We start from the raw sequence: 27786 nt of genomic DNA on the forward strand, positions 1-27786 counted from the left end.
TAAATCAATGACATTTTTATTTTGGTTCAAGTCATCCAACCCATCAATCCACAGCCATGTTTCCTAAAAAATACAACCCCTCCCTTTTTGAAAATCTCAGAGTAACATTCATTCTACCTGTCCGAATCATGACACACAGATCATCAGATCCTCCGTATTTCACTACGAGTCTCTCTCTTACAGCTGATTGGCCACAAAATAAAACATAAAGTAACTTAGTACATCAGTCATACAGACATTCTGTAAGCCGTGGCGACAGAAATGTGCGTGTAACGGCGGCCATCACAAGCCAAAATCCAAATAAAAAAAATTAAAGGCAGAACCAAGAAGAACTCGCAACTGTGTCACTAAGTCACATCCAGTGATGCCTGAAGAGGACACGGATGTGATATATTGTACTTTGCTGTTTATTACAGTGAATGATGGACACAGTTATTAATCCCACCTCATCCAAAGGCTCGATGACCCTATCATAGGCTGTCTCTAGGACACCAGAGCTTGTCTTGATTAGCTAGTCAGTCTTTTCTGGTGACTGCAGCTTCCAGGCTCCGGTGAGGTAACGCAGGCGAATGAAAATCAGGTCTCGTCCCATCTGCAGCCAGCTCCAAAATGGGACCAGCTTGGACCCTAGAAGAGCAAACACACAAACACTTCATTCTGAAATCATACTTTGACAGGAAATATGCCAGTGTGCTGACACTGACTGCCGATAGGCCATGAAATATTCCACCAGAAGACACATCAAATAGTACCAAGCAGGAAAATGTATTTTAGAAACTGAGTGAAGCATTGATGGGAAAGAAATACTCACATTTTTAATGTCAATCAAAAACAGATGAACAAAACAAAAGAGAACAAAATTCAAAGAGAATGTGCAACCATTAAAAAAAATGTTCAGAAAAGTGAGGAAATACTAGAAGATATGCAAAATCAACTCGTCACAGACATACACAAGCATCCAGCAGAGATATTTATAGAACAACAGTAGAATGCATGATGGGAGGACACATGTCCACATGTTCCATGAAAATCCTACCTTCTATTTCAGTCCAGTTGACCGCCACTTCTGCTATTGGGATTTTAAAACACTGGGCAATATACAGGAGCTCCACATCAAAAGCCCTGCGAGAAGAGGGATAAAAGTGCACGACAGATGTTCAAAAGTTGCATTACAATTCACTTTTTAAACAATGCATAGCCTTGCTAGTCACAGCAACCTTTATCAGACAGTATTATAGCCCCTACACACCCATACAAGTGTTTGACGTGGATAGATAGGGTACATGGTCCATATTTTAATTGAGTAATAGCTAAAAAGACGGTAAATTTCGAGTCAATTGCTGACATTCTTAAGTCTTAACTACATAACATTAAAAAAAGGTTGTCTGAAGTTTGCTGGTGTTTGCTCGGAACAAACATAGCTGATTTTACGAATGTCAAACCTCAGCTTTTGAGAAATGTAGCTTTTTCAAGGCACAAATGTGGTACTTCAATATTGACACTTCTCCACATTGATATAAATGCTTGATTTTGAGCCTGTATGTAGCTAGAGATCAGTGTCAGGATTGATTTTTTTCTCACAGCAAATCAAATAATACATTTGCCTGACAATTTAGTGGGATTTCCTATTCATAAGGTAAATAATAAAAAAATAAATCAATCTAATTTCCATAAAAGTATTTTGTTTATTATCTATGTTGACACTTGATTCTGAAATGCTGACACAGTCATGTGTATTCTGGTCCGTTCCAATTTGTTTAAGGTCAGAAAACAGGTGTACTCCAACTTTAGCTGCAGCTGGTTTCACTTTTGAGATGTGAGTGACGGTGGACTTGACTGCAGACTTATCAGTCAGCTGATGCGCTTTGCAGGTAGTTCTGAGGCAGCGTCTGATGTCTCTGCATCGCCTAAGCCATCAGGTTAACGGTGTTCATCTCTTCGAAAGAACTTAAATAAAGTGTGTCGTGCTGCATCTTTGCGTGCTAAAACTAAAGTGAATAATGCAGTCTTTTGAAAGATAAACTAAGAAAGGATAAAGTGGAAATAACACTACAATGTTGATAAACACAATACTTAAAGTATACATGATAATGGGACATTATTTCAACTTGATTTGTTTTTTCTCATTTTTTATAAAGAGATATCTTTTATTAAAAAAAACCCCAGAATGAAATCAATAATTTCTCATTGGTCAGTGGGGCGGGGGGGCTGGTAAGTGGGGCAGCCCTTCCTCAAACAAACACTGGTTATTGTTGCATCATTGAACAAAGTAAAGTGTCCATGGTTGAGTGCGAGTCGTTACCATCGCTCCACGTGGAGAGAAGAGAAGGTCTTGAGCGCTGCCTCACGTGTGAAAAGCTTGAAGCCACACTGTGTGTCTCTGATCCCTCTCACACAAAAGAACCACACCAGGAAGTGAAAGCCATACATGAGGAATGTACGAAACACAGATCGCTATGGCGGAAACACAACACTGGTTATTTAAAGGTTAGATGGACACAGTCTGAGAAAAACTACAAAAACAGATGAGGCTACAGTTACCTGAGCTACTGATTCTTGCTCCAGGTGAGCTCTGGAACCACAGGAAATGGCCATGTTCTCCTAAATGTACAGATGTGCTTTATTATTAGGACAAACCACCTTCTTTTGATACATGCATGTGAGAAGGAACAGACGGAATAGAGTCCGCACCAGTTTAGGGTTGAGGTCATTAAGTCCAGCCTCCACTTTCTCAATGTCAGAAAACTTTGTGGCTCCGTCAGCGTCTGCCATAAGAATGACTTTCCCTCTGGAGCTCATAGTTCCCTTAAGTAAGAGAGAGAAAAAACACTTATAAAATCAACACAAAGTCAAATCCTTACTGTTGCTTTTGTGCCGCACTCAGAAATACCATAGTTTCATATCTACAGTCTCACCATCCGCACAGCTCCTCCTTTCCCCCTGTTCTCCACCAGCGTCAGGACCCGAACTTTGTCAGCACCATACTTCCTACTGTACCGCAAAGCAACCTGACAGCACAGCACAACAGAAAATAAAAATCTCTTCTGGTATCACTTTGACATGATTGGTTATGCAGAAGTGAGCGGAGCAAAAATAGAACTCTTGGTGAAATATTTTCCAAACGAAGACTTAAAATGATCACCTCTGTGGTTTTGTCTTTGCTGCCATCGTCAACCACGATGACCTCATAGGTGAAAGAAGAATGCTGTTTCTGCAGTGAGGAAACAACATGAGGGTTATTTCACATCAGGCATTTTTAAGCTAATTGCTTCCACCTAGTGGTTACTTTGAGAATAACTGATCCAGCCATTTGAGCTTTCTCAGCTGAGATAACCTCGCTTTTAACAGGGTTCCTACAGCTTAAGGCAAGTTAGATTTAAAACTTTTAAAGATGTTTTTAATGCCACTCTGGATTTAAGACCAATTTTACAATAACACAAAATTACAAGAAAAAAACATGAACTAACATAAATTATTTAGGGGTAGGGACAATTTCATTTAAATGTCTATTGTAACATGTCAAAATAAAATGTCGGATTATCTGCTTCGAATGTTGACAGAAAAAGTTAAAACCAACTATCCTGATCTGCGTTCATGCAAGAGGCATTTGGTAACATATACAAAAACAAGATATTACTCATTATTTTGAGATTTTACAATGTTACATCTGAAATAATGATTCATAATATTCTTATATATATATATGGTCTTGGCATTTTTAAGGCTTTTGAAAGATTGATATAAGACATTTAAATGCAAATTAAGGCCTTATTTTTAAATGAATTAATTTAAGGCCTCTTAAGACTTTTTAAGGATCTGTTGGAACCCAGTTTAAGAGGATGATAAAACTGCTCCTCATGCTATCATTGATTAGATTATTTAAGACCTCTTAAACTGTGTGCCTTTGAACAATCAGCAATAAACGTATCATTAGGATTTAGTTGTCTAAATGAGGCTAAAGACTTACCTGTCTGTTTTCCAAGTACTCCATAGCTTCATCCAACATCACAGGCACTGTAATGACATATAGCCATGCATGTATTAGCATCAGTTACCTTCAGCAGGTGTGCAGTGAAATGAAGCCTGAGAGAACAAGATTATTGGATTTAATCTGCAACTACATGGATGGTAACTGAATGCTTTATAGTCACTTGTTGGTGCACAATTTATCAATAAAAACACAGTAAACTGTGCATTTTTTAATTTTTAGCTGGAGGAATAATGAAGATGCAAATGAAGGTCCTTAAAACACAGACTTGTAATGTACTCTATCCTTAATATTCCTTATGTATACTGTCAATGTCAAGCAAAACTGAACGTTGATAGGGCATCAACATGTAAAAATCACATGCTGCACCAGTTACTGAGAAGAGTTTCCTGACAGGAAATCCCCATCACTCACTTCTGAGTTCCTCGTTGTAGGCCGGGATCACCACAGAGAGCTCCCTGGAATAGGGATCATGCAGGCTGGGGAAAAGCTCCTTTTCTCCTGTTGGGGTGAGGTAGTATTTCTCCTTCTCATGGCGTGTGAGGTTCACCATTCCAGCAGTGACGTGTGCTATTATGAACACCTGAAAAGCAAGAAATATGAGAATTGCACTCTTGTTGCTCTTGCTGTGGGCACTTTAGAGTTTGTGTAAAAAAAAAAATGAAGAGAGCAGTGGGATAGTATTTAAGATTTTAAAGTGTATACTATTTGTATAATGTGTAACACCTATGATAACTAAATCTGCATCTCAGAGCTTCAACTATATTGTGTCACATAGCAGAGGAACAGTCTCTGTTGTTACCATTGTCTAGGGCGGCCAGAAATAAGTCTCATCAACTTTGTTTTTATCTTGTGTTATACTTTGATTAAATGTCCTACATCTTCTTTTTGTTACATGGTATTTACAGTTTGTTTTCTAAATTTATTCTTTACTTGTTTTTGCATTTCCATATCATATGGTGGAATGAATCTATTTTAATTTTGTTTTTCTTCTAATCAATCTAGATCAAATTTTTGTCTTTTTTTCCATTATGTTACTTACAATGGATTTTAGCTCTTCTGAGAATTGTTTACAACATATAAGCGTTTAACTTTTGCTGCTGATTTGTAACATTTAAGCCATAAATTGCTCAGGATAAACACCTGCATTTTAGTGTTTCATACACAGAAAGAAACAACATTCAGTGTAGGGGGAGTTACAGGTTGAATATATTGCTCAAAGACTTCTTAAACGGGAAAAAAGCAGACGGAGAAGGAGATCCACACTGTCAGACATTGTCAGTGGGTGCAGCAGCTTTTGCTTCACATTTCAGATATCAAACATTTTCTAAAACAACTAACAACACTTCTCTGCCAACACTGTAATAAGTAAGCATTATAACTACTTACCACAATTAAGCAAAGAGCTGCCAATGCGACTAAGGCTTGAAATATTTCACAGAGAAAATCCATTTTCCATAAGTTAGCCTGCAGCCACTGACAGACCAGCACACAAGTGGCTAGCTAAAAAGCTAGCTTGCTTTCTTTTGTCTTTCTTCTTGTCTTGCTGTCGGTCCTCTGACTTTTCAAGATACGCAAGAAAAAACAAGCTTAGGAGATTGTTTAGAAGGTGGAAGCAACAAACAAGAGCCCTTAAATTTCCATTACTCTGTGGGAAGTTCAGACAGCTCCACTTCCAATCACAACTGCACACAGCGGCGACGCGGAAGTGACAGCGATTTGGATTTCTCGACACATCATCAGTCTGAGGCAAGAGAGCACCGAGCGGCCTCGCGACGGCCGGCAGTGACGTCACACTGCCACCTACCGGGCAGGAGTGGAAACGACCGCAACAACATAAGAGTCATCAAATAATCTTATACTTGGATTTGGGAGGTTTTAATTTCCACAAACACTATCTAATTGAATTTATCCATCTTATCATTTATTTTTGTCAAAATAAGCAAAGCTCTAGCCTGCGGGCAGTGAGGTGCTGGGTGGTTACCAACCATTTTTAATTCATCATAAAAATAAAGTCATTCACGCTTTGAATTGTTTGGGGGCTTTTAGTATACATAAGGGGCCAGAGTGCACAAAAAAGCATCAAAGCAGAGCCTGTTTATCAAAAAAGTGCCAGTGGAAGATCCCCCCCCCAACAGAGGCCATAGCTCAAACCCCCGATGTTCTAGAAAAGTCCTAAAATCCAAGAAAAGACCCAAAATCCTACAAACGTCCGTCATATACCTGCTTCATGGCTGTTTACCTCAGAGCATAAGCTGTTTTACTGCCACTTACATTAATGATTCAAGTAAGCTATACTTCAAATAGAAACTCTCACATTGCTGTGTTTACTGAAAATGTATTATTCAGTGAGTTTTGACTGATATCAAACTCATTTAATAAGCACAATGAAACTGACAAACATGTAATTTTAATTGCATAATAATTTTTAAAACGTTTTCTTCGAAAAAAGATAACGAGGACCAAATGTAAAATAATATGTAATTGAGGTATTTAGCCTATTGGATTTATCTACGATGTTATTTACAAAGCCATTCAAACTAAGAAACCTTGATAAACCAAGAGAAAAAACAGACAGAAATCCCAGTTGGTTTCTTTGAAGACCGTTTATCATTTTAGGGTAAATAATAATTGAAAGGCAGATATCACATAAAGGTCTAATAAAAAGAAAAAAGAAAGATTATATCGTTTTTAAAATGTACTTTGCCGTACAAATCATGTCTGGCAGCTTTCGCTATATGTTGTGCGCGCTCCCGCGAGGAGCGTACAAGTCTCGGCGGACAAGCAGAACACCTTCCGGCTACCGTAGTGCGTACATCAAAACCACGTGGTCAATCAAAACATCATGGCGGCTGGTTTCAAGTAAGACTAATAAGACAGAGGCTATTACACCGAAAGTAGCACTTATTGTGTATTTTACGTTTAAGTAGATGTTCAATTCATTTATTTATGGCACCAGATCTGATCGGATCTGTTGTTAGAAAAATAAGCGCACTTCATTCAGACCTGTTAAGGAGTTGTGTCCTGTTCTGCTGATTCCTGCCGCAGTTTATACATTTACAGAGTACTGTTATATATGTGTGGCTGCTGAATACTGAGCTAATACACCACAGAGGCAGTAACTAGACCATTTAATGGGACTTTTCTCACTGTCGTATTGTCATTGATCTGATCGCAGGCGTTTCTAACAGTTATTGGTCATAAACTGAATTCTGAATTAAAGGCAAATAAGTAGATCTGTCACTGCGGACAAATGTGAAGCTGTTTCTATCTGTGTGCATACCTCACTGTAATCTTGAACACTTGCAGGATTGCAGAGCCTCTGGAGTACCACAGGAGCTTTCTGGTCAGTGATTAAAACACAAAATTATTCACACAGTTGACATAAGCTTGTTTTGCAGTGACTGGTTATGATTTCCTGTGTATCATTCATGTCAGTATCAGCAGTCATATAACATTCAAATGTGTCCTTTTCAGAAAGAAAACTGTCGACCTGATGGACGGGAGCTGTCCGAATTCAGAACCACAACACTAAACATAGGCAAGACACTGTTCTTACCCTCAGTATCACTTATGTAGTACTTTGTTTGTGTTTGTTAGTCTTCATGGGGTAATTTTCTCTGTGTGACTGCTCTGTCCAGGGTCCATATCCACTGCAGATGGCTCAGCCCTGGTTAAAGTTGGAAACACCACAGTCATCTGTGGGATCAAAGCGGTAAATGATCATTAACACACCATTTCAATGAATCTGAATCAGGTGAGCCAAATGATTTCTTGTGTTTCTTTATCCAGGAGCTGGCAAACCCTCTAGTGGAGACACCTGGTAAAGGATACATAGGCAAGTACAGTTTGAAGGGTTCAAATGTTGATTTAAGGTGACACACACTAAAGGGGGTCCAAGTAAACAAAGAAAAAAACTGACTGCAGTGCTCTCTCCCCTCGTCAGTGCCCAATGTGGACCTACCGCCGCTGTGTTCCTCTCGGTTTCGACCGGGTCCACCAGGAGAGCAGGCTCAGGCTGCCAGCCAGTTCATCGCTGATGTTATTGAAAGGTGTGAGAGACTTTAACACACATTTTTCATTTCACAGCACCATTGTGTCAGCTTAACCTCTTCATGCCTGTTACTTATGGTTTTTATATGGGTGTTGCAGCTCTGAGGTGATGCAAACTGAGGACCTGTGCATTGAGAGGGGAAAGGTAAATCCAAGCACATACTCTGGTGATGTGAGACTGTTGTTTATGTTGTGTCGCTGGTCCTGATTCTGCACATTTTGGTTGTAGCTCTGCTGGGTGCTCTACTGTGACATGATGTGTCTCGACTGTGATGGCAATGTGTTGGATGCGTGTGTCATCGCTCTGCTGGCTGCACTGAAGAACAGTACGTGCTGTAAACAAAACTGGTAGCAATAAAGTTCACTGTTATCACAACTAAAATGAAAACACATGCAATTACTTGTTTTTAAGTGTGTCCAGTATTTATAGTAATTTGTCCATGATCGTGAACCTTTGCCTCTCATATAACTTTTTTTTTTTTGTTTGTTTGTTTATTGCAGTATTATTCTAGCAAATACTCAAGTCCATGCACTCAACTATCCTCCCTCCCACTTTTAGTTCTCGGCCACAAAGAGATCTGTGTTTTTTAAGTATATTTACAGTTTCCCTGCTCCCCACAGCACAACTCCCAGAAGTCACCATCAGCACAGAGACTGGTGTGCCAGAAGTAAATTTAGAAAAGAGACGTGGGCTGCATATTCACAAGCATCCTGTTGGGGCCTCTTTTTGTGTCTTTGATGAGTAAGTGAAAGATTTTTACTTTGTCTAGACAGGATTTAAAAAAAAATGTATTCTGTGTTGTGTAATCCCGTCCTGCTGTCTGTGCAGCTCTATACTGATCGTAGACCCCACAGCTGAGGAGGAGACGCTGTCCACCGCTCACCTCACTGTGGTGACAGATGAGGAGGATCGGCTCTGCGTTGTTCACAAACCAGGTCAGAAACACAGCGTAATGATTCGCCTCTCTGAGCAGCTTATACTCAGTGGGAATCCAATTTGTTATTGACTATATAAAGGACAAACTCAGCAGGAACTCCCAACTGTTAAAAATGTAGAGCTGAAGAAGCAGATCTACCCTACATAGTTTTTTGTGTACAGAAAATAAATTTTAATTTATACCATTAGTCTAGCTCATTGTGGGGTTTATTATGTACTTCAGTAGTCTTTTTAGAGTCAGATAATTTGGAAAAATGACTAAAAGTCACTTTTAGTCATCAGAATCAATTAAAAATATTAAATGTATCGGAAACTTTTATAGTCTAGATTCTCACTACCGCCTCCTTGTGTTGCTGGTTGTTTCCATTTCTGTCAGATTCAGATTTCTCTCTCCCACCTTTCCGTTCTCTCTTAAGCTATAGAATCAATAAGCACAAGATGTCCCCAAAAAAATTATCTAAAAAAAGACAAAAGAAGATATTTTAAGTCCTTAAAGGACCTAGAAAAAAAACAAAAAAAAAACGGACAATGCTGCTAATAATCTTCTCCTTTTCCTCAGGTGGAACGTCACTGTCAGCGGAGAAGCTGCAGGAGTGTATCAGCAGAGCAACGGCACGACAAAGAGAGATCCAAAAACTCATCGACAAAGTCATACATAGTGTGAAAATGGCACAATGAATAGCCTCAGACGACGCTTTTTATCTAAAAGCTGTATTTTCCACTGTCAATATATATTCTTTTTTTTTAATAACAATAAAACTGCTGACAAAGACTGCTTAAAAAATTATTTCTCAGTGTCCAGAAATGTCTCACACACACACACTTGATGTCTCGTAAGAATACGCTCATGGCTCCCTAAAGTAATTAAAAGGAAATGCCTTTTTCAAAATGTGCTGTACAAAAGCAGGTACACCGTCTTTGCATGTTCATCTTGAGTCCTCGGTTGAGCCCTGTGCCTGGATGGCTAACAGAAGAAAGACTTCCAACAGACTGAGAGGTAGAGAGCTGCCCCCAGGCACTACTCCAAGATCAGATTTGCATTTTCACATGTAATGGTTATATGGAGGATTTGGTGTCAATAAGCTCACTGGGATCCGTGCTTAAAGGGCAGTTTCTACCGGGGTCAACCAAGCAGAGGCAGGAGGATCAGGCAGGCTCACAAGGAATCCTCTGAGAATGTGCATTCATAATCCCTTCAGTCCTGCGGTCCCCGATAGAGAAAAGTCTTCCTGAAGGGGCAATGTGTTATTGTGAAAGCCTGCTACCTACGAGAACCATCTTATTCTGTTTCATCTCAAAAAATATCACTACGGTTCTTTAAGTGTAGGGCTCTCTGTTCTAAAAAAACCCCATCCTCTATGGTGGACACAGTTTTGGTTCTCCAAAACCTCACACAACCATTACATACAAATTTGTCAGCTAGAAAAAGACACAGAAAGGACAATTTTTTTTTTTTGTCTGCAGTCTCCACAGTGAGGCAGACAAAGAGCACAGTATGGATCATTCACGTCCTCGTGTAGCTGGGGGAAGGTTTTAGTGTGATTTTAGTCTGTCATGACTTAGGGAGGGGCTGTGGCATGCTCCTCTTCCTCTTACTTCTTGGTTGGTTGGCGGTATGTTGCCGTGGCACTCCCCCCTGCGGAGCTGCTGCTCCCATAGCCATTTGCTGCTGCTGCATTTGGTGCTGCAAGAATTGCAACTGTACCAGTGCAGGAGAAAGATACAGAAAACATCAGAGGAGATTTCAGTATGTCACCACTCGCAAATGCATGTTTTTGTCAATGGATGTATGTGTTAGCATCTACGGCATGATAAAAACACATTCACTGGCACCAGACTCCCTCACTGAAACTGGAATCAAATTACCAGCAGAATGTTCTGTGCCATAGAACGTCTGTGAGTGGCATGGGTTAGTGAAGCTCAACTAAAGCCTGGTACGACATACAAGAGGAGTGTGCGGAGAAACACAGAAGAGTGGTTAATGGGTTGCAGAGGGGAGGGAGGAGAAAGTAGAGATACAGATTTGGGACAAGGTGGGGTGTGTTGGGGAGTGAGGCAGGATACAGTCAAGCAGCACCAGTGGCGTTCTGGAGACACACATAATTGCCTGTGGTCCTGGCAAAAAACAGACATGCAGCTCAGCAACCGTGCTTTCTGCTCGGAGTAAGTCAGCAACTTCAACTGGGCAAAAAAAAAAAAAAAAAAATATCTGAAACCACCTTACAATTCATGCTTAACAGCCTATCGTCTCTAATCTGTCATGATGCAGTCAGCAACATTTCAACAGTGTGCACCCAAATGACAATATTTCAGATCCTGTTGCTTTGTAAGAACATGCCTCCCAATGCGACACCCTGTTAGTTGCTGCCATTGGAGGTGCCACAAGCTCTGGTGTGTGGGTTGCTGGGAGTGCTGGGACTGCTGTGCTCTATGTCAAACAACATATTAACCAAACAAACAACACAAGATGGAGTGAATCTACAACAGAGAAATCTGGATGAAAAACAGACCTGGGGTGATACAGTTTGACCTACTATCTTGTGTTGGAGGTAAAAATAAATAAAACAGCACATAATCTACACTCCACTATTCTTTAGGATTTTAAAGGTATATACAAACCAAATTTAAAGGTCCAGTGTGTAAGATTTTGTGGAATCTAGCGGTGAGGTTGCAGAATTGAAAGTTCTGCTGTATGCCAAGTGTGTAGAACAACTATGGTGGCCTATGGCCACAACCAACAATTATTTTCATTATTGATTAATCAGCTAATAATTTTCTTGATTGAATAATTAATTGTTTGATCTATAAAATATCAGAAAATAGTGAAAAATGTCCACTCCAGTTTCTCAAAGTCCAAGGTAATGTCTCTTGTTTAGTCAGTCTAAACCCGGAGATATTCAGTTTAATATATGAAACAGGAAAGCAGGAAATCTCCATATCCGAGAGGCTGAAAAAAGCAACACTTGCATGAAAAATTACTTTAGCAATTCTAAAAATAGTTATTTTTCTGTCAATCCACTGATAAATTAGTGGACTGATCATTGCAGCTCTGAAATGAAAATGTGAATAGCTCTATCAAGAGCCAGTGTTTGGTTTGTCTGTTTTCGGCAACTGTAGAAACGATATGGTGGAATACATGCAAGAGGACCCACTCTGTATGTAGACATAAACTCATTTTTGGTTAACAAAAAGACAAAGATTATTTTTTTTAGGTTATAATAAACTAATCACAACATAGTTTTGAATATCATATACCATTACTACCAAATGATGTCCTAAATCCTACACACTGGACCTTTAAGAAAACAGTAAACATCTTTTTAAAAAATTTTGTTGGTTGGCTAACAAAATGTTTTCAAAAGTCCAAAACCTTAAAATTTAGCTTGGTCGGGGCCATAGATTTATTTTTATTCTGTGACAACTCTTTGCAAAGTGTTCTTTAAAATCTATTTAAATGTACCCAGGTCTGATGGATGATGAATGATAAATAAAGTTATGTGAAAAGAAAGATGAAGAAATCCTTGTTTTTGTTTAGACCTAAATGCTGATCATCAAGTTCATTGCTCTTATTCTCTGACAGCTTATAGTGTAAAACAACAAACACCTGCCTGCTAAATAAAGGCATGGAGAGTTGGCTGATAAATCTACACTCAGTGTTCTTAAAAACATGTATATGTGTATATAGATGTTAAAGTTGCTGTATTACTTGGATCTGTGGCTGGTGCTGCTGCTGAAGCCTTGGAGAAGGCAGCGGGGGCCCAGACCCGTCCAGCCCACAGCCCAACTGGGACAGCACTAAGGGGGGGGGGAGGGAGAGGGAACCCCAGAGGGAAGGATTTGATGGCAAGAGGGAGAGAAACAGAAGAAGGAATGGAGTGAAGTATGAAGAGAGAAAATGCACATACAGGCAACAGAGGGAAGAGTTTGAGGGGGAAGAAGGGATGGTCACGGTTTCAGTGATGCATAACCACACAAGACAAGAAGGTGAAAAGAAAGAGAGAAGACAAAAAGAGGGGACATAGCAGGGAGGCCAACAGCACAGGTAAATGTCCATGGACATTTTTAAGTGGATCATGGGTAAATTGCATAGATGGGGTGAGCCGTAAAGGTGTGAATAAGCAGGACAAGTTGAGAAAGGAGGACAGGAGGGCAGTCCAGGGGGGAAAGAAATAAGGGTGGGGGCAAAAAACAACAGAGAAAAAATAAAAAGAGAGAATGTAGCAGAGAAGAAGGGGAAGTTGAGTCTCTCCTGTCAGTTGTTACATGCTCAACTGAGAGGAACAATGGCTAACTTTAATAAAATGATCATGTTTAGTTGGAGACTGAGTCCTGATGTACAGTAATTACAATAACGAATACATTAGTAAATCTTATCTTATTAGTACTAGTTAGTGGCATGGTGTCAATTTGTTTTGAGACAGGCTAAAGGACTGGACAAAGAGAAATGTTTTAGAGGAATTTGTATGTTTTGATTGTGTGTCTGTGTGTGTATGTGGTTCGTACCTGCTGCCTGTGGAGACATGAAGCCTCCAACTCCCAGGTTAATGACCGCTGTTTGCTGGTTTCCTAAACTTTGATCTGACCCCTGGTCACCCTGCAAAAACAGTCAAAGGATAATAAAGACATCACAAGCGTTTCCCAGATAATTAAAATTTGTGTGTGGCTGTAGCTGTTTTTTTTTTTGTTGTTGAGTTTTTTTTTGTCCCTTTGCAATCATTTTGTGTCCTCTCTCTGAATTTGGGGATTTTTGCAGCTCCATGAATGCAGCACAGGTGGAACTCTTCATACTTTTTTTTTTTCCCCAGCAGCAGTTTGTTGAGTTTAAGTCGTGGTGTTCATGTGATCAGTTCGTGGATGGATCGATCAGAGCTGATCAAATCAGACTGCTGAATCAGAGGAGCAGCTGCTGCAGAGGCGAGCGAGAGCAAACTTTTAAAACTAGCACTAGACCTACGCAGAATCCACTGGAACACAGCTGGTTTTGTCTAAAGTTAGTTGGATAAATAATGGACAACACTAAAATGTGAGCGCTATTGTTTTGAATTAATGAACGGGTTAACTTTCAATGCGCTTGGTGTTCTAGTGTTCAGTCTGTGCCCAGAGTAGAATTTGCAACCCAGCTCCAAAAGAGAAAAACAATATGCAGCAGCAAATGATGATACCCTGGCAGCAACCACAAATAAATAAATGTGCAGGAAACCCTGCACACAATTGAAGCCTACACCTGTTCAGTGCCATCACATAACACTTGGACAACAAAGACTTGGGCAGTAATGAGCAGTGTCTCACCATGTTATTCAACACTTTTATGAAACTGTATTTTTATGGCACTTCTCAAAAGAAAGTTACAAAATCTACAAAAAGCAAACTTGAAGCACTTGTACAAGTTCTAAAAATGTGATAATAAAAATCTTTAAATTGTAACTTCCACACTGCTGTTTTTGTTTTTTTTTTGTTTTGTTTTTTTTTACATTTTTTAAAGGTTTAAACTATTTTACCTTCAAGCGTGCAACCATAAACCTTTAACTTGCAAAGTACTTTACAAGAAAGATACTATTGTTCAAGAGAAAAAAAACACCAAGAAAACCAAGTTTTAAAGGATGATACTGATTTTGCTAGTTCTAATGAGGGTCCAGAAACAACAATCATTAGGTGGTTATGAGGTGTTCTGGCTGTGGTTACAGCTTCTCCCACAGCATTTTCTTGAATATGTCAGTATCACCTCAGCCTACTGGATTCTGGGCTTTTCTCTTGTTATTTCTTGCAGATTTGGTCAGACTTGCTCTGGTGTGATGAGGGGGGATCTCAATAGCTGTCATGAGGTAATTCAACAAATGTTTTCATTGTGACTAACGTCTGGGGCTCGGCAAGGTCATCCTTACCCCGCCTTTTTATTAAGAGTAGCTTCCTTTTGGACTTCTGGTCATTCTGTCTTTAGACATTCCACAAAACTAAGCGAGAAATCAGTTGTCTCTCTGGTTCCCAATGGTCCTTTTATCATTTATCACGTAGGATTGGGTCCTATATCGCCCCTGCAGTGATAGTTTTGGCTTGCTGTGAAGCCAACAGAGCACTTTCCTGCTTAACCTTGAACTCCAGGACTTGCCTCCAGGCTTCAGGGCATTTCCAGGCACTTCCAAATTACAATGGGCACATATCTGACTCAATGTGGTTCGTACCCTTAAGTACAGAGTTAAGTACACTTGGTAATAACATATTTTTTTAATATCTCTATGAAATGAATTGCTTTACTTTTGTGAACTTGTAACACTCTCTAGACAATTGATATCTCAGTATCTACTTTGCCATGCCATTGTTTGGAGCCCAGTTTCGATATGTGCTAACATGGACACTATAAATAACTTTTATATATATTTTATGAAACTTTTTTCTAACTTTAACATTATTAAACTCAAATGTTTCAATTCCGGTTTTAATATAATACAATTTGCAGTTTTCTACTGTCGCAATTAATATGGTTCTATTGACTGTGTGTGTATGCGAGTGCATGTACAGTAACAGTGTGTCTCACCGTTTCCCCCTGCTGTTGAGGGCTGGAGGTGGCTGACTGACTCTGCTGTGGGGAGAACTGAGACAGCTGCTGCTGCTGCAGAGAGTTAAAGATGAGAGGACCAGTGGGGATCTGGAGATGTATAACATAAAGAAACACACACAAACACCAAAAAAACAAAAAGGGGGAGAGTAACAGACAACAAATAAAGGGTTGGAGACGGGAGAGAGGAAAGGCAGAGGGAAAGGAATGATGCAAAAAGGACAAAAGCAGAGGGAGATGGGAGAATTAACAAAGCAATCAAATGACAAAGGGTAACTAGACCATTACCACAATCCGAATATCACAACTAGAACTATTCAATATGCTCACTACGTGGGATATTCAGTGAGGTGCAGGAAAAGAGGAGGAAACTGAGCTGTGCAGTTGATTCACAAACACAGCACATCACTACTCAAGGTGTGGTAACAGAGGTGCAGGATCAGGACAGTCTTTATACCAAACAAATACCCAGTGCATGCTGCTATCAGTGGTACCGAGTCTTACCTGCAGTAGGTTCAGTGGTCTCAACCCAGCACTACTGTTCAGGCCAAAAGGACTCCCTGCAACACAAATCAGAGCTAAATTCACCAAACACAAAAAACAACTTTACTCTAGACCCATTCAGCTTATTTTACTCCCTCTTGTGTTTCCATTTACGATTACAACTTTCAGTTAGTTTTTGGTATATGTGTTTTTGAAACTAATGACTCCTGTTGCATGCCCAGCCAGTTAGGAAAAGTGGATCTCTTTGAAATGCTTCTTCCAAGGTTACGTCCAATTTTTCCCTTTATATAATACAATATTCTATATTGTATATAATAAAAACTTTTTTAATAAAAACATTAAAAAAAATAACATTTACAGAGAATTTAAAAGACAAATTGTAGAGGAAAAAAAATATTTCAAATGGGGGTTAGCCTCACAAGCAGGTAAAACGTAACAACATCCTGACAGCTAAAGAGAAAATACACCTGCGAGAATGTATCCAGAAGAAGCTAAAATACTTGTTGCTGTCTGGGGGATTTATTGATTGCAAAAAGTGGTCAAGTTCCTTTATGTCACTCCTGTAATCTTGGAGCGAGTTTTAACAATGCTGTTTAGAGTGTTTCTGTCTTTTAGTGTGAGGATGTGAAACTAGCAGATAAATGAAAAACACAGGAGGCTCTCTATGAAAGGCTGATTAAAACAAACGAGGGTGACAGGACTGACTGAAAAGTAATTAAGATTATGAAGGAGGTGAATTCCCTGTTGCCCTCACTTCACATTTAGTGCAGCATGTTTGTCTGCAGGTCAAATGCTGACTGGTCGTAACAGATAACAGTCATTATTAAGGGGACGGGGCACTGAAATCTCTTACCAGTCTGTGCTGCCGACTGCATGGTGGGCATCAGCCCTCCAGGTGGCAAGATTCCACTCAGGTTAAGGCCTGGACCAAGCATGGGGTTAGAGCTGCTCATCAAGGTCTGAGGACTGCTGCACACACAGTACAGGATCATTATGAAAAGTGACAGTGGCCGGCAAGTGACAGAGAGGCATCAGAGACAATTTATTTTCCTACCAGACGGAGCTGACCACATTGATGAAATTGAGTCCTGCTGGGTTGGCCATGACCTGCGACGAGGTGGTTCCCGTGGTGATGGACGTGCCCATGGTGGGCAGGGGAATGGTCATGACGGGCAACGGCTGGCTCAGAGCCAGTTGCTGCTGGGCGAAGGACGTAAGGAGGGCGGGCTGCGACTGGCTCTGAACCATGGGAGGGTCTGAAGGGGTAGGGGTCACCGAGAGAGGAGCAGAGAGGGAGTCGTTGGGGTGTGGGGTTGAGCATGGTGTGTTGGTGGGTGTGGGGGTGGATGGCTTCGGGGTCCCCGATCCTAAAGTTGGGGAAAGTGGGTCAAAACAGGCAAAACAATTAACAAGAAAGAGAAGGGCACTTTTCAGCATGTGATACTTATAGAGTTTTGTAAGTAAGAGCATTGCATGACAAAAATCATACGCTAATTTTGTAAAATTAGTAATTGATTAGATGCTCTTCAAAATACAAAGATGCATCACTAACATATACTTTTTGACTTCCTACTTGCTCTCTGGCTTTCTTCTTTTATATTGCCTTTGGGGTATCTTGCTTCTACTTTGCTTTGTTTATCAAATCTGTTTGTAAACTCTGTTTTTAAAAGGTGCTATATAAGTAGTTAATTTTTTAGTACTAAAAATCTACAACACTGACTACATGGCTAAATGATGGCTTTCAAAGCAGCTGATTTTAGTCAGAATACATAAAACTATAGTGCTTCCACAAATGCAGTATACGTGTGCCTGTCAAGTATCGGATACGTCCCTGCGGTTTTATACTTTTTCATGCGCTTTCATTTTTCTTAAGACCTGGAAACTTGTCAAATTCATTTTTCATAATTTGTCCCAAAAAATCCAGGTCTGGAAAACTTGGGAGAACTGAGGGGAGCTGATGTAAGACATTCCAGTACATGTCATTCCCACAACTGCCACTGATGAAAGCAAGCAGCCCGTAACAGTTAGTCAGACTCAGCTGTACTTACTCTGTGTGGAGCTCATGGGGGAGAGGGACGCAGGTGACAGCAGGCCCACCTGGCTCAGCTCCATGGAGTGCTTCCTGTTCAGAGATTGGCTTTTGGCTGGAGGGGGCGTAGGACACTTGAGTAGACCACTGGTTGTTTGTGAACTATATGGATTACCTGTTGATGAAAGAAGAATTGGGATACCAGAAAACTTCAATTAATAGCCTGTGCTATTACTTGCTTAGACCACTGAACTCAACAGGCTTTTATTTGGGACAGGTGTCTGTGTGTTTTTATGTTTTAACACTTGCTGTAACACAAATTGCCCTATGGGACAAATAATAAAGCTGAATTGGATTTAACTGTATGAAACAAGCTTTTATTTCCTTTCACACAAAACTTTCTCTAAAAAAGATGGGAAATACAATCAAATTGTTTTTTAAAACTGACTGAACTGCAGATAATCTTACCAAGCTAACCATGTGTGTAACATGCCCATACTGACAAAAGTTTAAACATTTATATTTGTATGCGTGATCTAAGCAGCTAACTAACGTTAACTCCAGCAGGTGGCCATGGACCCAGTTTTTACATCCAAAGAACTTCTGTAAAAATTAACTGCAACCAGGACAGGCTTCTAATGTTTCTTTGTTAAAATTTGTAGCCACACCAAACTAGTAAAAGGGACTGGGTGTTTAATTGACACTAGGCTAATATTTGAAGTTTTAACTGTATCAACTGCATCTTTTCTATAATCACAAACAGTGAGTATGGAATAGCTCTGTTGTGGTTACACTAAGCCTATCACATGGAAAAATCATTTTAATATGTTACCAGTCATGTCTAAGTCAGTATTTATGCATTTTGTACTTGACACCCAACTGAAAAACAAAGATAAGACAATATATACAGTGTGCCCCTCAGCTTGACCCTTTCCATGACCCGTCATGTTGCAGGGTCAATCCCTCCCCCGTATTATTTGACCTCAGTATGACCCAGCAGTCTAAATGCTCTCCATGAAAGGAAAACTCTACTGCAGACACTTCTGTTCAGCTAGAGTTAATCAATCTGTGGTGTCTGATGCAGTCCAGAGGTTTTTTGTTGCCATTTAAGGTTTGTTTGCACCCTTTTTCCACCAGTGTTTCTTGTCTAGCTTTGGTTTGTGTTTTTTGACAATTTCCAGATTTCCTTCCAGCTGACCTCTCGAGAAAGGGTGTGAATTTGGTTCTCTGAACTGTGAAATATTTGCTGTTTTTTTTTTTTTTTGAAATACTAAGGCTATTTTCCCTTTCCCCTCCTTACTGTATCTGTTTTTTACCACAGTGTTCTCAGGGATCATGCAAAGCCAACACTTGTTTGCGCTTAATCTTTGTCAGGAGTCGCAGACGCACCTGAGGAGCTGCTGCCTGATCCCGAAGGCAGTTTGATGGGAGGGGGTCGATGCTTCACCCCTTTCCCCAAAACAGACGTCTGGACAAGTGGAGAAATACCATCACCCTGCAGATGACATTTAAACCACTTTGTTAGCCAAAGTGCATCACAACAGAAACACAAAAGTAATCTTTGCACAAATGGTGATTGCAACAGCACAGTCAATCCTTCAGCCACAGTGCTCATTAACCTCAATATACTTTAAAAAACAATTATTTTTTACTTTAAAAATCAATGTTTATTTTTTAGGAGAATTCTAATATTTGTTTCTTCAAAAACAAAAAAAGATATCAGGAAAGTAACACACTAAACTCCCATTAGATGAATCAGTTGAGGTGTCAATTCCATTCAAACTCTATTTTAAAGAAAAACACAGAGCAACCTCTAACTTTTTCTACATCCAAGCAAGGCAGTGCTTACCTCATCTTTGCTGGGGGAGGGAGGCCCCTGTCCCACGCTGCCTGAGTTATGGGACATCTTGACCTGACACTTCACATCTCTCTCATACACTCCTTTGTACTGAGTAAGAAACCTATAAAACAGAACACAAAAAGTATAATACGCTCTCCAACAGCTTAACCTTAAGAACTGTATTTGACAGGAGTAGCTTCTAAACAAAAGCAAACGGTGACTCACCGGTCTGCATCTATCTTGGAGCCTATGAGAAAGCTGTGAAAGAGATAAAAAAGACAAAGTCAAGTGAATTCAGAGTGTCTGCTAAATTTGTTACGCCTGGAAACCAGACGACTCTACAAGCGCAGGTTTTATTTGCTCTGGCAGACACTTCTGGTCCGCGACTGCTTTGGACCGATTTCCAGCGGCTTGAGGCGTGCCAGCCAAATCACACCCGTCAATCCAATATGGGGCTTGTTTAAGACAAAGACCAATATGAGAAGCGCTACTGAGGCATTTTCAAAAACAACTGAGATAGCTGCAGCTGAAGTAGAACTTTCTGCTGAAGCCGCTATCTGGTTGGTATTAAATGAACGGAAAGATGTATTTTTATGAAAAGAACAACAAACAACAACTACACTTAAAGCTTTTCTTGAGAAAGAAGATGTGTTTGCCATATTTCTGAAAGACAACTCTAAAATACAAACTCATAATACAGCAGCTCATCTCTATGTGATGTAGCCTTTTTAAATTTGTCTGTCGCTAAGACATTATTTTTTCTTGTGTCCTGGCCTAATACTCTTTGATTGGCTGGTAATACTTTGCCGTGATGGGCCTCGTCACTGGCAACTCAACTCTATGTCACATGTTGAAAACCTGCTGAAAACACCTTTGGAAATTAAAAAAATGAACTGAGAAATTCCAAAGGAATTTGCAACTGCAATGTGGTCTGGCGATATAAGGGTAGAATTTGTCTCACAAACTGTCCTTACGGGGGATGTATGAGCTTTAGGTCCGTGTTGTCCTCCTCTGCTTTTGGTTCTTTAGCACAGTAGATCTTCCCATACACCAGTGGGTCTCCCATTGACTGAAAGATAGACACCTTGGTCCTTTGGGGTTGGCCCCCAACCTCACACTCAAACGTGTAGTCATCTACGACTTCCTGTGTAAAGAAAAACATAAATGACAATGTTTTAAGACAAAATGCAGAAGATGGAGAGAAATGAGAAGCATGGGTAAATTGTAAATGCATAATGAAAATGTGCATTGTCAAAAGTTTAGTAACTGGCCTTGTGACCTTGCCTCTGCCTAACACCACCTGTTTCACAGCCTAGCCCCCTGAAAACATTACTCTCTGTCTCACTGACTTACATAAGAGAAGAAGTATGTTGGAAATATATGAAAGAGTCCCACCGACTTCATGGACAGAGGCAATGTCCCTGATCTATCTGTAGTTCAGTATTGTCTTTTTTTTCCAAAAATAGCAAAAGCATCTGTGAATTCAGAACTGTTCCACATTTGCTGCAGTTTTGTGGTCATTTTATGGTCCATCAAAAAGGAATCTGAGTTCACACTCTTCTCATTGTTTCAAATAAACAAAAACCTCTTTTAGTATAAAACCAAGAGGCTGTGTGGTAATAGTGCACTATGTGTGGTGGTGGAATGGGGGCACTGACCCGTATTCTCAGAGAGTGTTAATGCTGCTGTAACACTTACCTCAGCAGGCCAGATCACAGTAGTGGGTTGAGAGTCCTCCAACTGCAGAGATTTCTCAACCACAGCGTACTTTTCCACCTAGAGAAGGACACCAACAAATCCATCTGGTTTGTTATGCCCTACATTATTACTGCCAAACGATGACTTGAGTGGGTTTTAAGTGGTGTTGGCTAAAGTGTGTAAATGACAGTGTTATAGAGGACCGTTGAGCTACTTACATCAATTTCCTTCGGTACAGTTAGTTGGCAGTTGCTCTGCTTCCACATGTCAACACACTGCAAAGTGATGACAACCGAGAAGCCAGGATGACAGCCGGAGAGGTTTGAGCAAAAAAGAACGTCAGAGCAAAATGACAAAATGCATTGACCTGTGATTAAGCAAGTTAACAGATGTTTTGCAGCAGCAGTTAATGGTAAACAAAAAAAAGTGCAGATCTGAAATATCAGCTTGTTTATAACAATTATTTTGGGGGTTCCCTTGAGGTATTCAGACCACTTTTAACATGGCTGAACACAATCATGGGAAGCAACATTTCCTTAAGTTTCATTTCAATGTGACTAGTGAATGAACAGACGTCATGTTAGAGAGGATCTACCAAATAGTAAACAGCCTCAGTCAACTCTATCTTTTCTGCGTATGTACACAATGTATACACGCTTGTAAAATCTTGGGCATGTTGACTACTTACGTTTCCAATCTTTGAGATCTTCAGGTCTATGACAGGAGCAGGTTTCCTCTCCTTCCTCCTCTGAAGGTAGTCATAGAGTCGTAGCTGTGGTGGCATGGGCAGATGGGAAAGCTCCTGCTGCCTGTTCAGCGCAGCTCGAGAGTGCCTCTTGAAACACCTACAATGCAAACGATGATCAAGGCCCTTGCTCCATTCACTTACTTTTTCCTTTTAACAATCACAGAGCTTTCATTTTTATGTGTTTCATTTCCAAAAGGAGGAACATTCATAAATGAGCATTTATTTTCTGGCATGACTAATTTCAAAGTGGGTTACAGAGTGCGTGAGTGTATTCAGTACCGTTTCATGGAGCGAGTGTTCATTTTCTGTTTGTTGTAGAGCAGGCGGTTTGCTGTGCAGGTGACAGAAATGGAAGGGTCCAGGCACAGAGGTTCAGCTGTGGCCAAAATCAACTGACTTTCCAGCTGTAATTTGTCATCCTGAAGCAGAGGAAAACAAACGATACCGAAATCACCTGTGCAATGTGCTAATGCTTTAAGGAGAACGCCATCCCCCAAATTACCATCTGTATGTCAATTACTCAGTCCATGTTGCTCAGTCCATTTGTGAAGACAACTTTGTTTTTCTCACATGCCTCGATGGTGAATGGAGAAACCAAAAATTGAGAAAATGATCGATTAATTTAAAGAGGCTTAGAGTCATACAGGTCCACTTTTAACAACAGCAAAACTGTATCAGAACAGTAGTGAAATTGAGTAAATTCCAAGTCTCATTTATCCAGTCGCATGCTCAGTTCCTCCCAAACAGACAGAGCTGACCTGAGAGTAAAACTTATAAATGCTATCTTCAAGCCAGACTCCACTGAAAAAAAACTGTGATTAGAAGTCGCTAAAAACAGAAGCTGCTGGTCTAGCCACTGCCTCGATCGGTTAGTTTGTGTTATAGTGTGATTTTACTCTTTTAAAGGGTTAGTTTAGATTCATCAAAATCACACAATAACTCAAACAAACTACCAGTTGGAGGCAGTGGCAGACCAGCAGCTCCTGTGTTTTGAAGCAAAATTACTGTTTTTGTCAATGGAGTGTGGCGTTGAAGAGAGCCTTCGTAAGTTTAAGTTTCAGTTCAGTTCCCCATTGGAAAGGGCTGTCTGGGGGTGTTTGGGAAATAGCGAGCATACAACTGAATAAATGAGATGTGGATTATAAGGCACGACTTGTGTCAGAGCTTGTAAACAGATGTTTCAATGTAGTTTTGCTGTTGTTAAATGCACAATTTTAATTTGTAAATTTTCTTCACGAATTAACGTAACACGGGGTGAGTAATTGATATACAAATGAATATCTGGGGGTTTAAGAATTATTTTTTAAAAACTCAAGACACACAAGAGATGCTTGCCTACTATTATGCCTTAAGTAAATGAGACAGAATTAATAGTTTTGTTTCTCATTGAGATAGTAAACATGACACTTTACCTGCGTCCATTTGTGGTGGTCACTAGTCATGGCATGGACGTCACAGATCAGAGTCTGCAGGGCAAAAAGACAGATAAAAACAACTCAGTTATATCAGCAAGCTGACAAATTATCACTCGTTCCAGGTCATATTTATCTGTAGTAAAGCATTTGTTCTACAGTTTGTTTTGGCCTATGTGAAAGAGGATTCCCATGTATTCCATAGATTTACCTGCATGGTAGGTCGCAGCAGGATGTGTCTGCTCTGATAGGTGGGCATCTTGGTATTACCAGACTGCCTGTAGTCTCTCACTTCAACTATTACACAGCCACAGTGAAAGATGTTCACCTGAGACAAATTGCATATGGAGGATGTCAACCAGCAGCTGGTACACAAATTACTGAGAAAGACTTAATACAAACTATTCTAAACTATTAAAATGTAATTGTTCTTTTATTACATTTAAGACATAAATACGAATAAGAGGTCTGAAACTTTTGAATTTGCGTCACATCTACATTATTGTAACCTCACATTCAAATGATTTTGATCTTAAATCTATTGTTGATAAAGGGGGGGGGTATTTCAGCATCTACAAAATGATTTGTGCACATGCATATTTACATCTGTACATCTTAATAAACACATACACACCTGGGATTTCTCCAAAAGATCCACCAGAATAGGTGGCAACTCCTCAGCATCTAGGTATTCCAGGAGTTCTCCTTCTTCATATGGCAGACGGATGGTTTCAGAATCTTGAGAACAACACAAGCATTGATTGTTACAGATGAGACAACTGAGGTACACAGATAAGAAAAACAAACCTGAATGGGCTAACCATCTTCTCTTACCAGATCCATTTTTGCCCCTGAGCATTAAAGAATAGCCTTCATTCCCAGGGTACAAGTTGACCACCAGACATGATACAGACTCCTGAGACACCAGCTTCTCCAGTAGATTCACATTTCTCCTCAAATTCTTCAGAAGGACAACAAAAAGGAAACACAAACAAAAGTGAAACCCTCCAGATTATCTACAAAAATCTCACACATATTGTAACCATGCCAAATATATGTGAGAAAAGCTTGCTATCATTGTGTTCCACCCACATTAACCTTGAGTGGATGCTGTTAGGTAGTGGTTTCACATGTTTTTCTAAAAGATGACTTCAGACAAGGATAAGCATTGCTTTGGTTTATTACGTTAAATATATAACATGTATTTGCTAATGTACAAATATGTTAGCATACTGTGATATATTGTAGCAAATGATAAAAGAGCAAAAGTGATTACTCATGAGGTTTTAGTGGATGTGTGTGCTTAGTATTGTTATGTGTATGAATAAAACTGGATTGATGTACCTTTTTTCCACACTGATACACTTTAAACATTTTCATGAAATTGACAAATGTGCATGCATGTTTAGAAACCATTATCAAGACAGTTTAATGTCCTGAAAATCAATGTTTTTCCCCACAGACTGGAATGAACAGGGACTAATGCATGCCCATAATGACTTAGTCATAACTGAGAGTCAAATTGCATAACACAAACCTTTAACTCTGGCTCTTTCTCACATTCCTCTATGTACAGCTCATAGAGCTTCTGATACAAACTCTTCCTCCCGCCAGATGAAACTCTTCTTTTGGCTGGTCGTTGTCGAGCACTTTCAACAATGTACTGAAAAACAAATTATATGCTGTATTAAAGAATGATAGGCGAGATTGTGACTTACACGGATAGTACATAGTGCATACAAAGGTTGCACAGGGATAAAACACATTTAAGGGGTTGACCATTAGTGGTTTTTCAGGGCTGATGCCGATTTTTAGTAGTTAATGATACTGATAACTGATATTTGGACTCAATATTCATGTATAATGAAAATCTTTCTGTCAATATTTAGAATTTGGAATATAACAAACTCCAACACAAAACCTTGTTTATTTAAATGCCTTTAGCAGATGTTTAATCAAAACTGAAATATTCAACATAATGTACAGCAAGTTCCCTGTATTTTTAAAAAAATAAAGCCAACTGGTAATTTAAATTAAAAAATGGAATACATAACAATAGCTCTCTGATGTTTTACAAAGTCAGAGTTCCTCCGATGCTGACAATTTCTTTGCACTTTTTAATGAATGCATTTGATCACCGATCATTAAATCAAAATGCCGATAGACAATCGGTAAAATACCAAATATCGGCCCCAATAATTACCCAGGCCTATAATATGTCGACGCTTAATTCTTTCATCTTTCTACAAATATACAAACACACAAGAATGAAATAATGTTTTATTTTACCTCGGCTCGATCCAATGCATATTCCAAAACTTGTTGCTTTGGAAAGTAAGAGTAAAAAGAGACAGATCAGTCGCAGTGGAAACTCCCAAATTAGTAAAAACAAGCTGTGCAAGTCCAGGGGAATGTTTCTGGTTTGGTGCGTTACCTGACGTTAAACATCACTGTTGATGTCTACTAAACATATAGTGATTCATTTATCTGAAAGAGGTGAAACTTACCATTGTGGTCCACCGCCAGCTGCAAGGCGAGTGACGGTAGACGATGCTGTCCTTTCTGCCCCACACTGTCACCTTCCTAAAGTGACCATTCACACCCTGCACAGCAACACAGGAGACGTATTGCACGCAGCACGGTCAAACAAACGCATATAACACATGAACTCACACAGATACACTCAGTGTGGCTGGCGGGTTGTTAAGAAAGTGCAGATGCCAAATACACTGGCTGGCACTCAGGCAGATGCCACACACAAACAGCTAAGAAGACTGGCGAGCGAAATTGTTTCATCTTAGTTGTTTCATCATTTGAGTACACTTTAAATGCTCCAGCGAAGTAAATATACGCCTAAAATGTCTCAGCGTCGATATAACGGTGTAGCTCAGTTTAGTAAACTCTGACGGCTGTGAGCCCAGTCAGGAGAGAGGCTGAATAGCAACAAGCTCGTTGATGCCTGACCGTTGAGGCTAACATGGCTAACGTTAGCATGCTAGCCCGTTCCTAGTGGGCAAGCTGCAAGTTACCAGCTACGCTAACGATGTTACGTCGTCCGAGACACAAACCGATAGAGCGACGTCAATCTCAACTAGCAGGATGGACTTGCCTTCTAGGTTGCATAGCGGTCGACTGTGGCTCCAATGCAAGAAAACGAAATGAAATTGAAATATCAGTGTCTTCATTGAAAAAAACTCGGAGCAGCAGCCATTTTCTTCCAGTGTGACAACAACAGCTAAACTTCCGGTTTGGGCAGCGGTGGGCGGAGCCAAACTAAGCGCCCACTTCACAAGTGATGTTTGATCTGAGAAATGGAGACAACTTTTCTGCACATCATCACTCTGTGCAAAACGTATGCTGGCCTCGTTTTTCAGGGAGAATTTGCACATTTTTACTGCTGGTATTTCGCTAAGAGAAAAACAGTTATTATTTATTGTTATTAAATATAAATGATGGCCCCAGTAGGCTATTTATTGTTCAGATTGCTAAATGATAAACAAATAAGCCCAAGGGACTGTTCATTATTCACGAGAGGGGAGGAGGTAGTGAATACGACGGAGTTTTAGGGACATTTAGGGAATTTCAAGAACAAATATTATGAGACAAAAGTCACAATAGCCTATTGCAAGAATAAGTTCTAGTTTTACATGAAAAAAGTCGTGATTTTCTGAGACTATAGCTGTAATATTACAAGAATAAATACATAATTTTACAAAAAAAACAATTCACAAGTATAAAGTCATATTCTTACGAGAAAGGGGATATCATATTACAGAAATAAAATATTACCAGCAAACTATAAAACAGGCGAGAGCACAGGCAGCCTCTTTGGCAACCACCGTCCCCGGTGTCGTGCTGTGCCACACACAGTCAGCAGGTAACCTGTTGATCTCTCTTTTTTTTCATAATATTACAGCGTTCACCTTGCATTTTTTTCCCTTTTTCCCTTGCTGCACTATCACACAGTTTGCAGACATGCACCAAATAGGAATGGCATTGGCAAAACAGACAGTAAACAAACAAA

At 39.9% G+C, this 27786-nt stretch overlaps 3 protein-coding genes across 7 annotated transcripts; 1 reads left to right on the forward strand and 2 right to left on the reverse strand.

The window, feature by feature from the left end:
* On the reverse strand, positions 1–7681 carry alg5 (ALG5 dolichyl-phosphate beta-glucosyltransferase). Of its 2 annotated transcripts, XM_088088318.1 has the most exons (11): positions 7548–7681; positions 7272–7331; positions 4403–4571; positions 3968–4014; positions 3143–3211; positions 2916–3008; positions 2692–2805; positions 2542–2601; positions 2303–2454; positions 1037–1122; positions 1–627 (listed from the first exon to the last, which is right to left on the reverse strand). In XM_088088318.1, exons 3-11 carry the CDS (start codon positions 4539–4541, stop codon positions 512–514), a joined length of 876 nt encoding a protein of 291 aa, XP_087944444.1. In that variant the 5' UTR covers positions 4542–4571; positions 7272–7331; positions 7548–7681; the 3' UTR covers positions 1–511. The 2 variants fall into 2 exon arrangements, with proteins under 2 accessions (XP_087944444.1, XP_042355212.2); XM_042499278.2 differs by lacking the exons at positions 7272–7331; positions 7548–7681 and adding an exon at positions 5378–5697.
* On the forward strand, positions 6737–9750 carry exosc8 (exosome component 8). Its single transcript, XM_042499024.2, has 11 exons — positions 6737–6850; positions 7298–7334; positions 7466–7529; positions 7630–7703; positions 7781–7826; positions 7935–8040; positions 8141–8186; positions 8271–8367; positions 8663–8783; positions 8871–8977; positions 9538–9750. Exons 1-11 carry the CDS (start codon positions 6834–6836, stop codon positions 9654–9656), a joined length of 834 nt encoding a protein of 277 aa, XP_042354958.2. The 5' UTR covers positions 6737–6833; the 3' UTR covers positions 9657–9750.
* On the reverse strand, positions 9674–27030 carry supt20h (SPT20 homolog, SAGA complex component). 4 transcript variants are annotated; one of them, XM_088088316.1, is made up of 24 exons: positions 26872–27030; positions 26270–26365; positions 26052–26087; positions 25300–25425; positions 24597–24723; positions 24397–24500; positions 23974–24090; positions 23763–23816; positions 22630–22769; positions 22291–22447; positions 21821–21877; positions 21603–21680; positions 20879–21048; positions 20130–20162; positions 19914–20025; positions 19454–19559; positions 18084–18239; positions 17090–17402; positions 16889–17004; positions 16036–16091; positions 15511–15585; positions 13482–13572; positions 12685–12773; positions 9674–10677 (listed from the first exon to the last, which is right to left on the reverse strand). In XM_088088316.1, the coding sequence occupies exons 2-24, from the start codon at positions 26270–26272 to the stop codon at positions 10531–10533; spliced, it is 2463 nt and encodes an 820-aa protein (XP_087944442.1). In that variant the 5' UTR covers positions 26273–26365; positions 26872–27030; the 3' UTR covers positions 9674–10530. The 4 variants fall into 4 exon arrangements, with proteins under 4 accessions (XP_087944442.1, XP_042354956.1, XP_042354955.1 ...); XM_042499022.2 differs by having other exon boundaries at positions 15511–15621; positions 16889–17001; positions 26872–27028; XM_042499021.2 differs by having other exon boundaries at positions 15511–15621; positions 26872–27028.
* Between the last annotated feature and the right edge of the window lie 756 nt (positions 27031–27786).

The sequence above is a fragment of the Plectropomus leopardus genome, chromosome 15 (assembly GCF_026936395.1).
Source record: "Plectropomus leopardus strain MGB_pleo_1.0 chromosome 15, ASM2693639v1, whole genome shotgun sequence".
In the NCBI taxonomy this organism is placed as follows: domain Eukaryota; kingdom Metazoa; phylum Chordata; class Actinopteri; order Perciformes; family Serranidae; genus Plectropomus; species Plectropomus leopardus.

Coding starts and splice junctions, on each gene's coding strand:
- alg5 (XM_042499278.2), bottom strand. CDS start 5,440: ATGGATTTTCTCTGTGAAATATTTCAAGCCTTAGTCGCATTGGCAGCT. Junction 4,015..4,402: donor CTACAACGAGGAACTCAGAA/GTGAGTGATGGG, acceptor ATGTCATTACAG/TGCCTGTGATGTTGGATGAA. Junction 628..1,036: donor CAACTGGACTGAAATAGAAG/GTAGGATTTTCA, acceptor TTGCTCTTCTAG/GGTCCAAGCTGGTCCCATTT.
- supt20h (XM_042499021.2), bottom strand. Junction 21,049..21,602: donor CTGTGATCTGGCCTGCTGAG/GTAAGTGTTACA, acceptor TTCTTTACACAG/GAAGTCGTAGATGACTACAC. Junction 10,678..12,684: donor AGCACCAGCCACAGATCCAA/GTAATACAGCAA, acceptor GCACTGGTACAG/TTGCAATTCTTGCAGCACCA.
- exosc8 (XM_042499024.2), top strand. Junction 7,530..7,629: donor AACCACAACACTAAACATAG/GCAAGACACTGT, acceptor TGCTCTGTCCAG/GGTCCATATCCACTGCAGAT. Junction 7,704..7,780: donor TCATCTGTGGGATCAAAGCG/GTAAATGATCAT, acceptor TTCTTTATCCAG/GAGCTGGCAAACCCTCTAGT.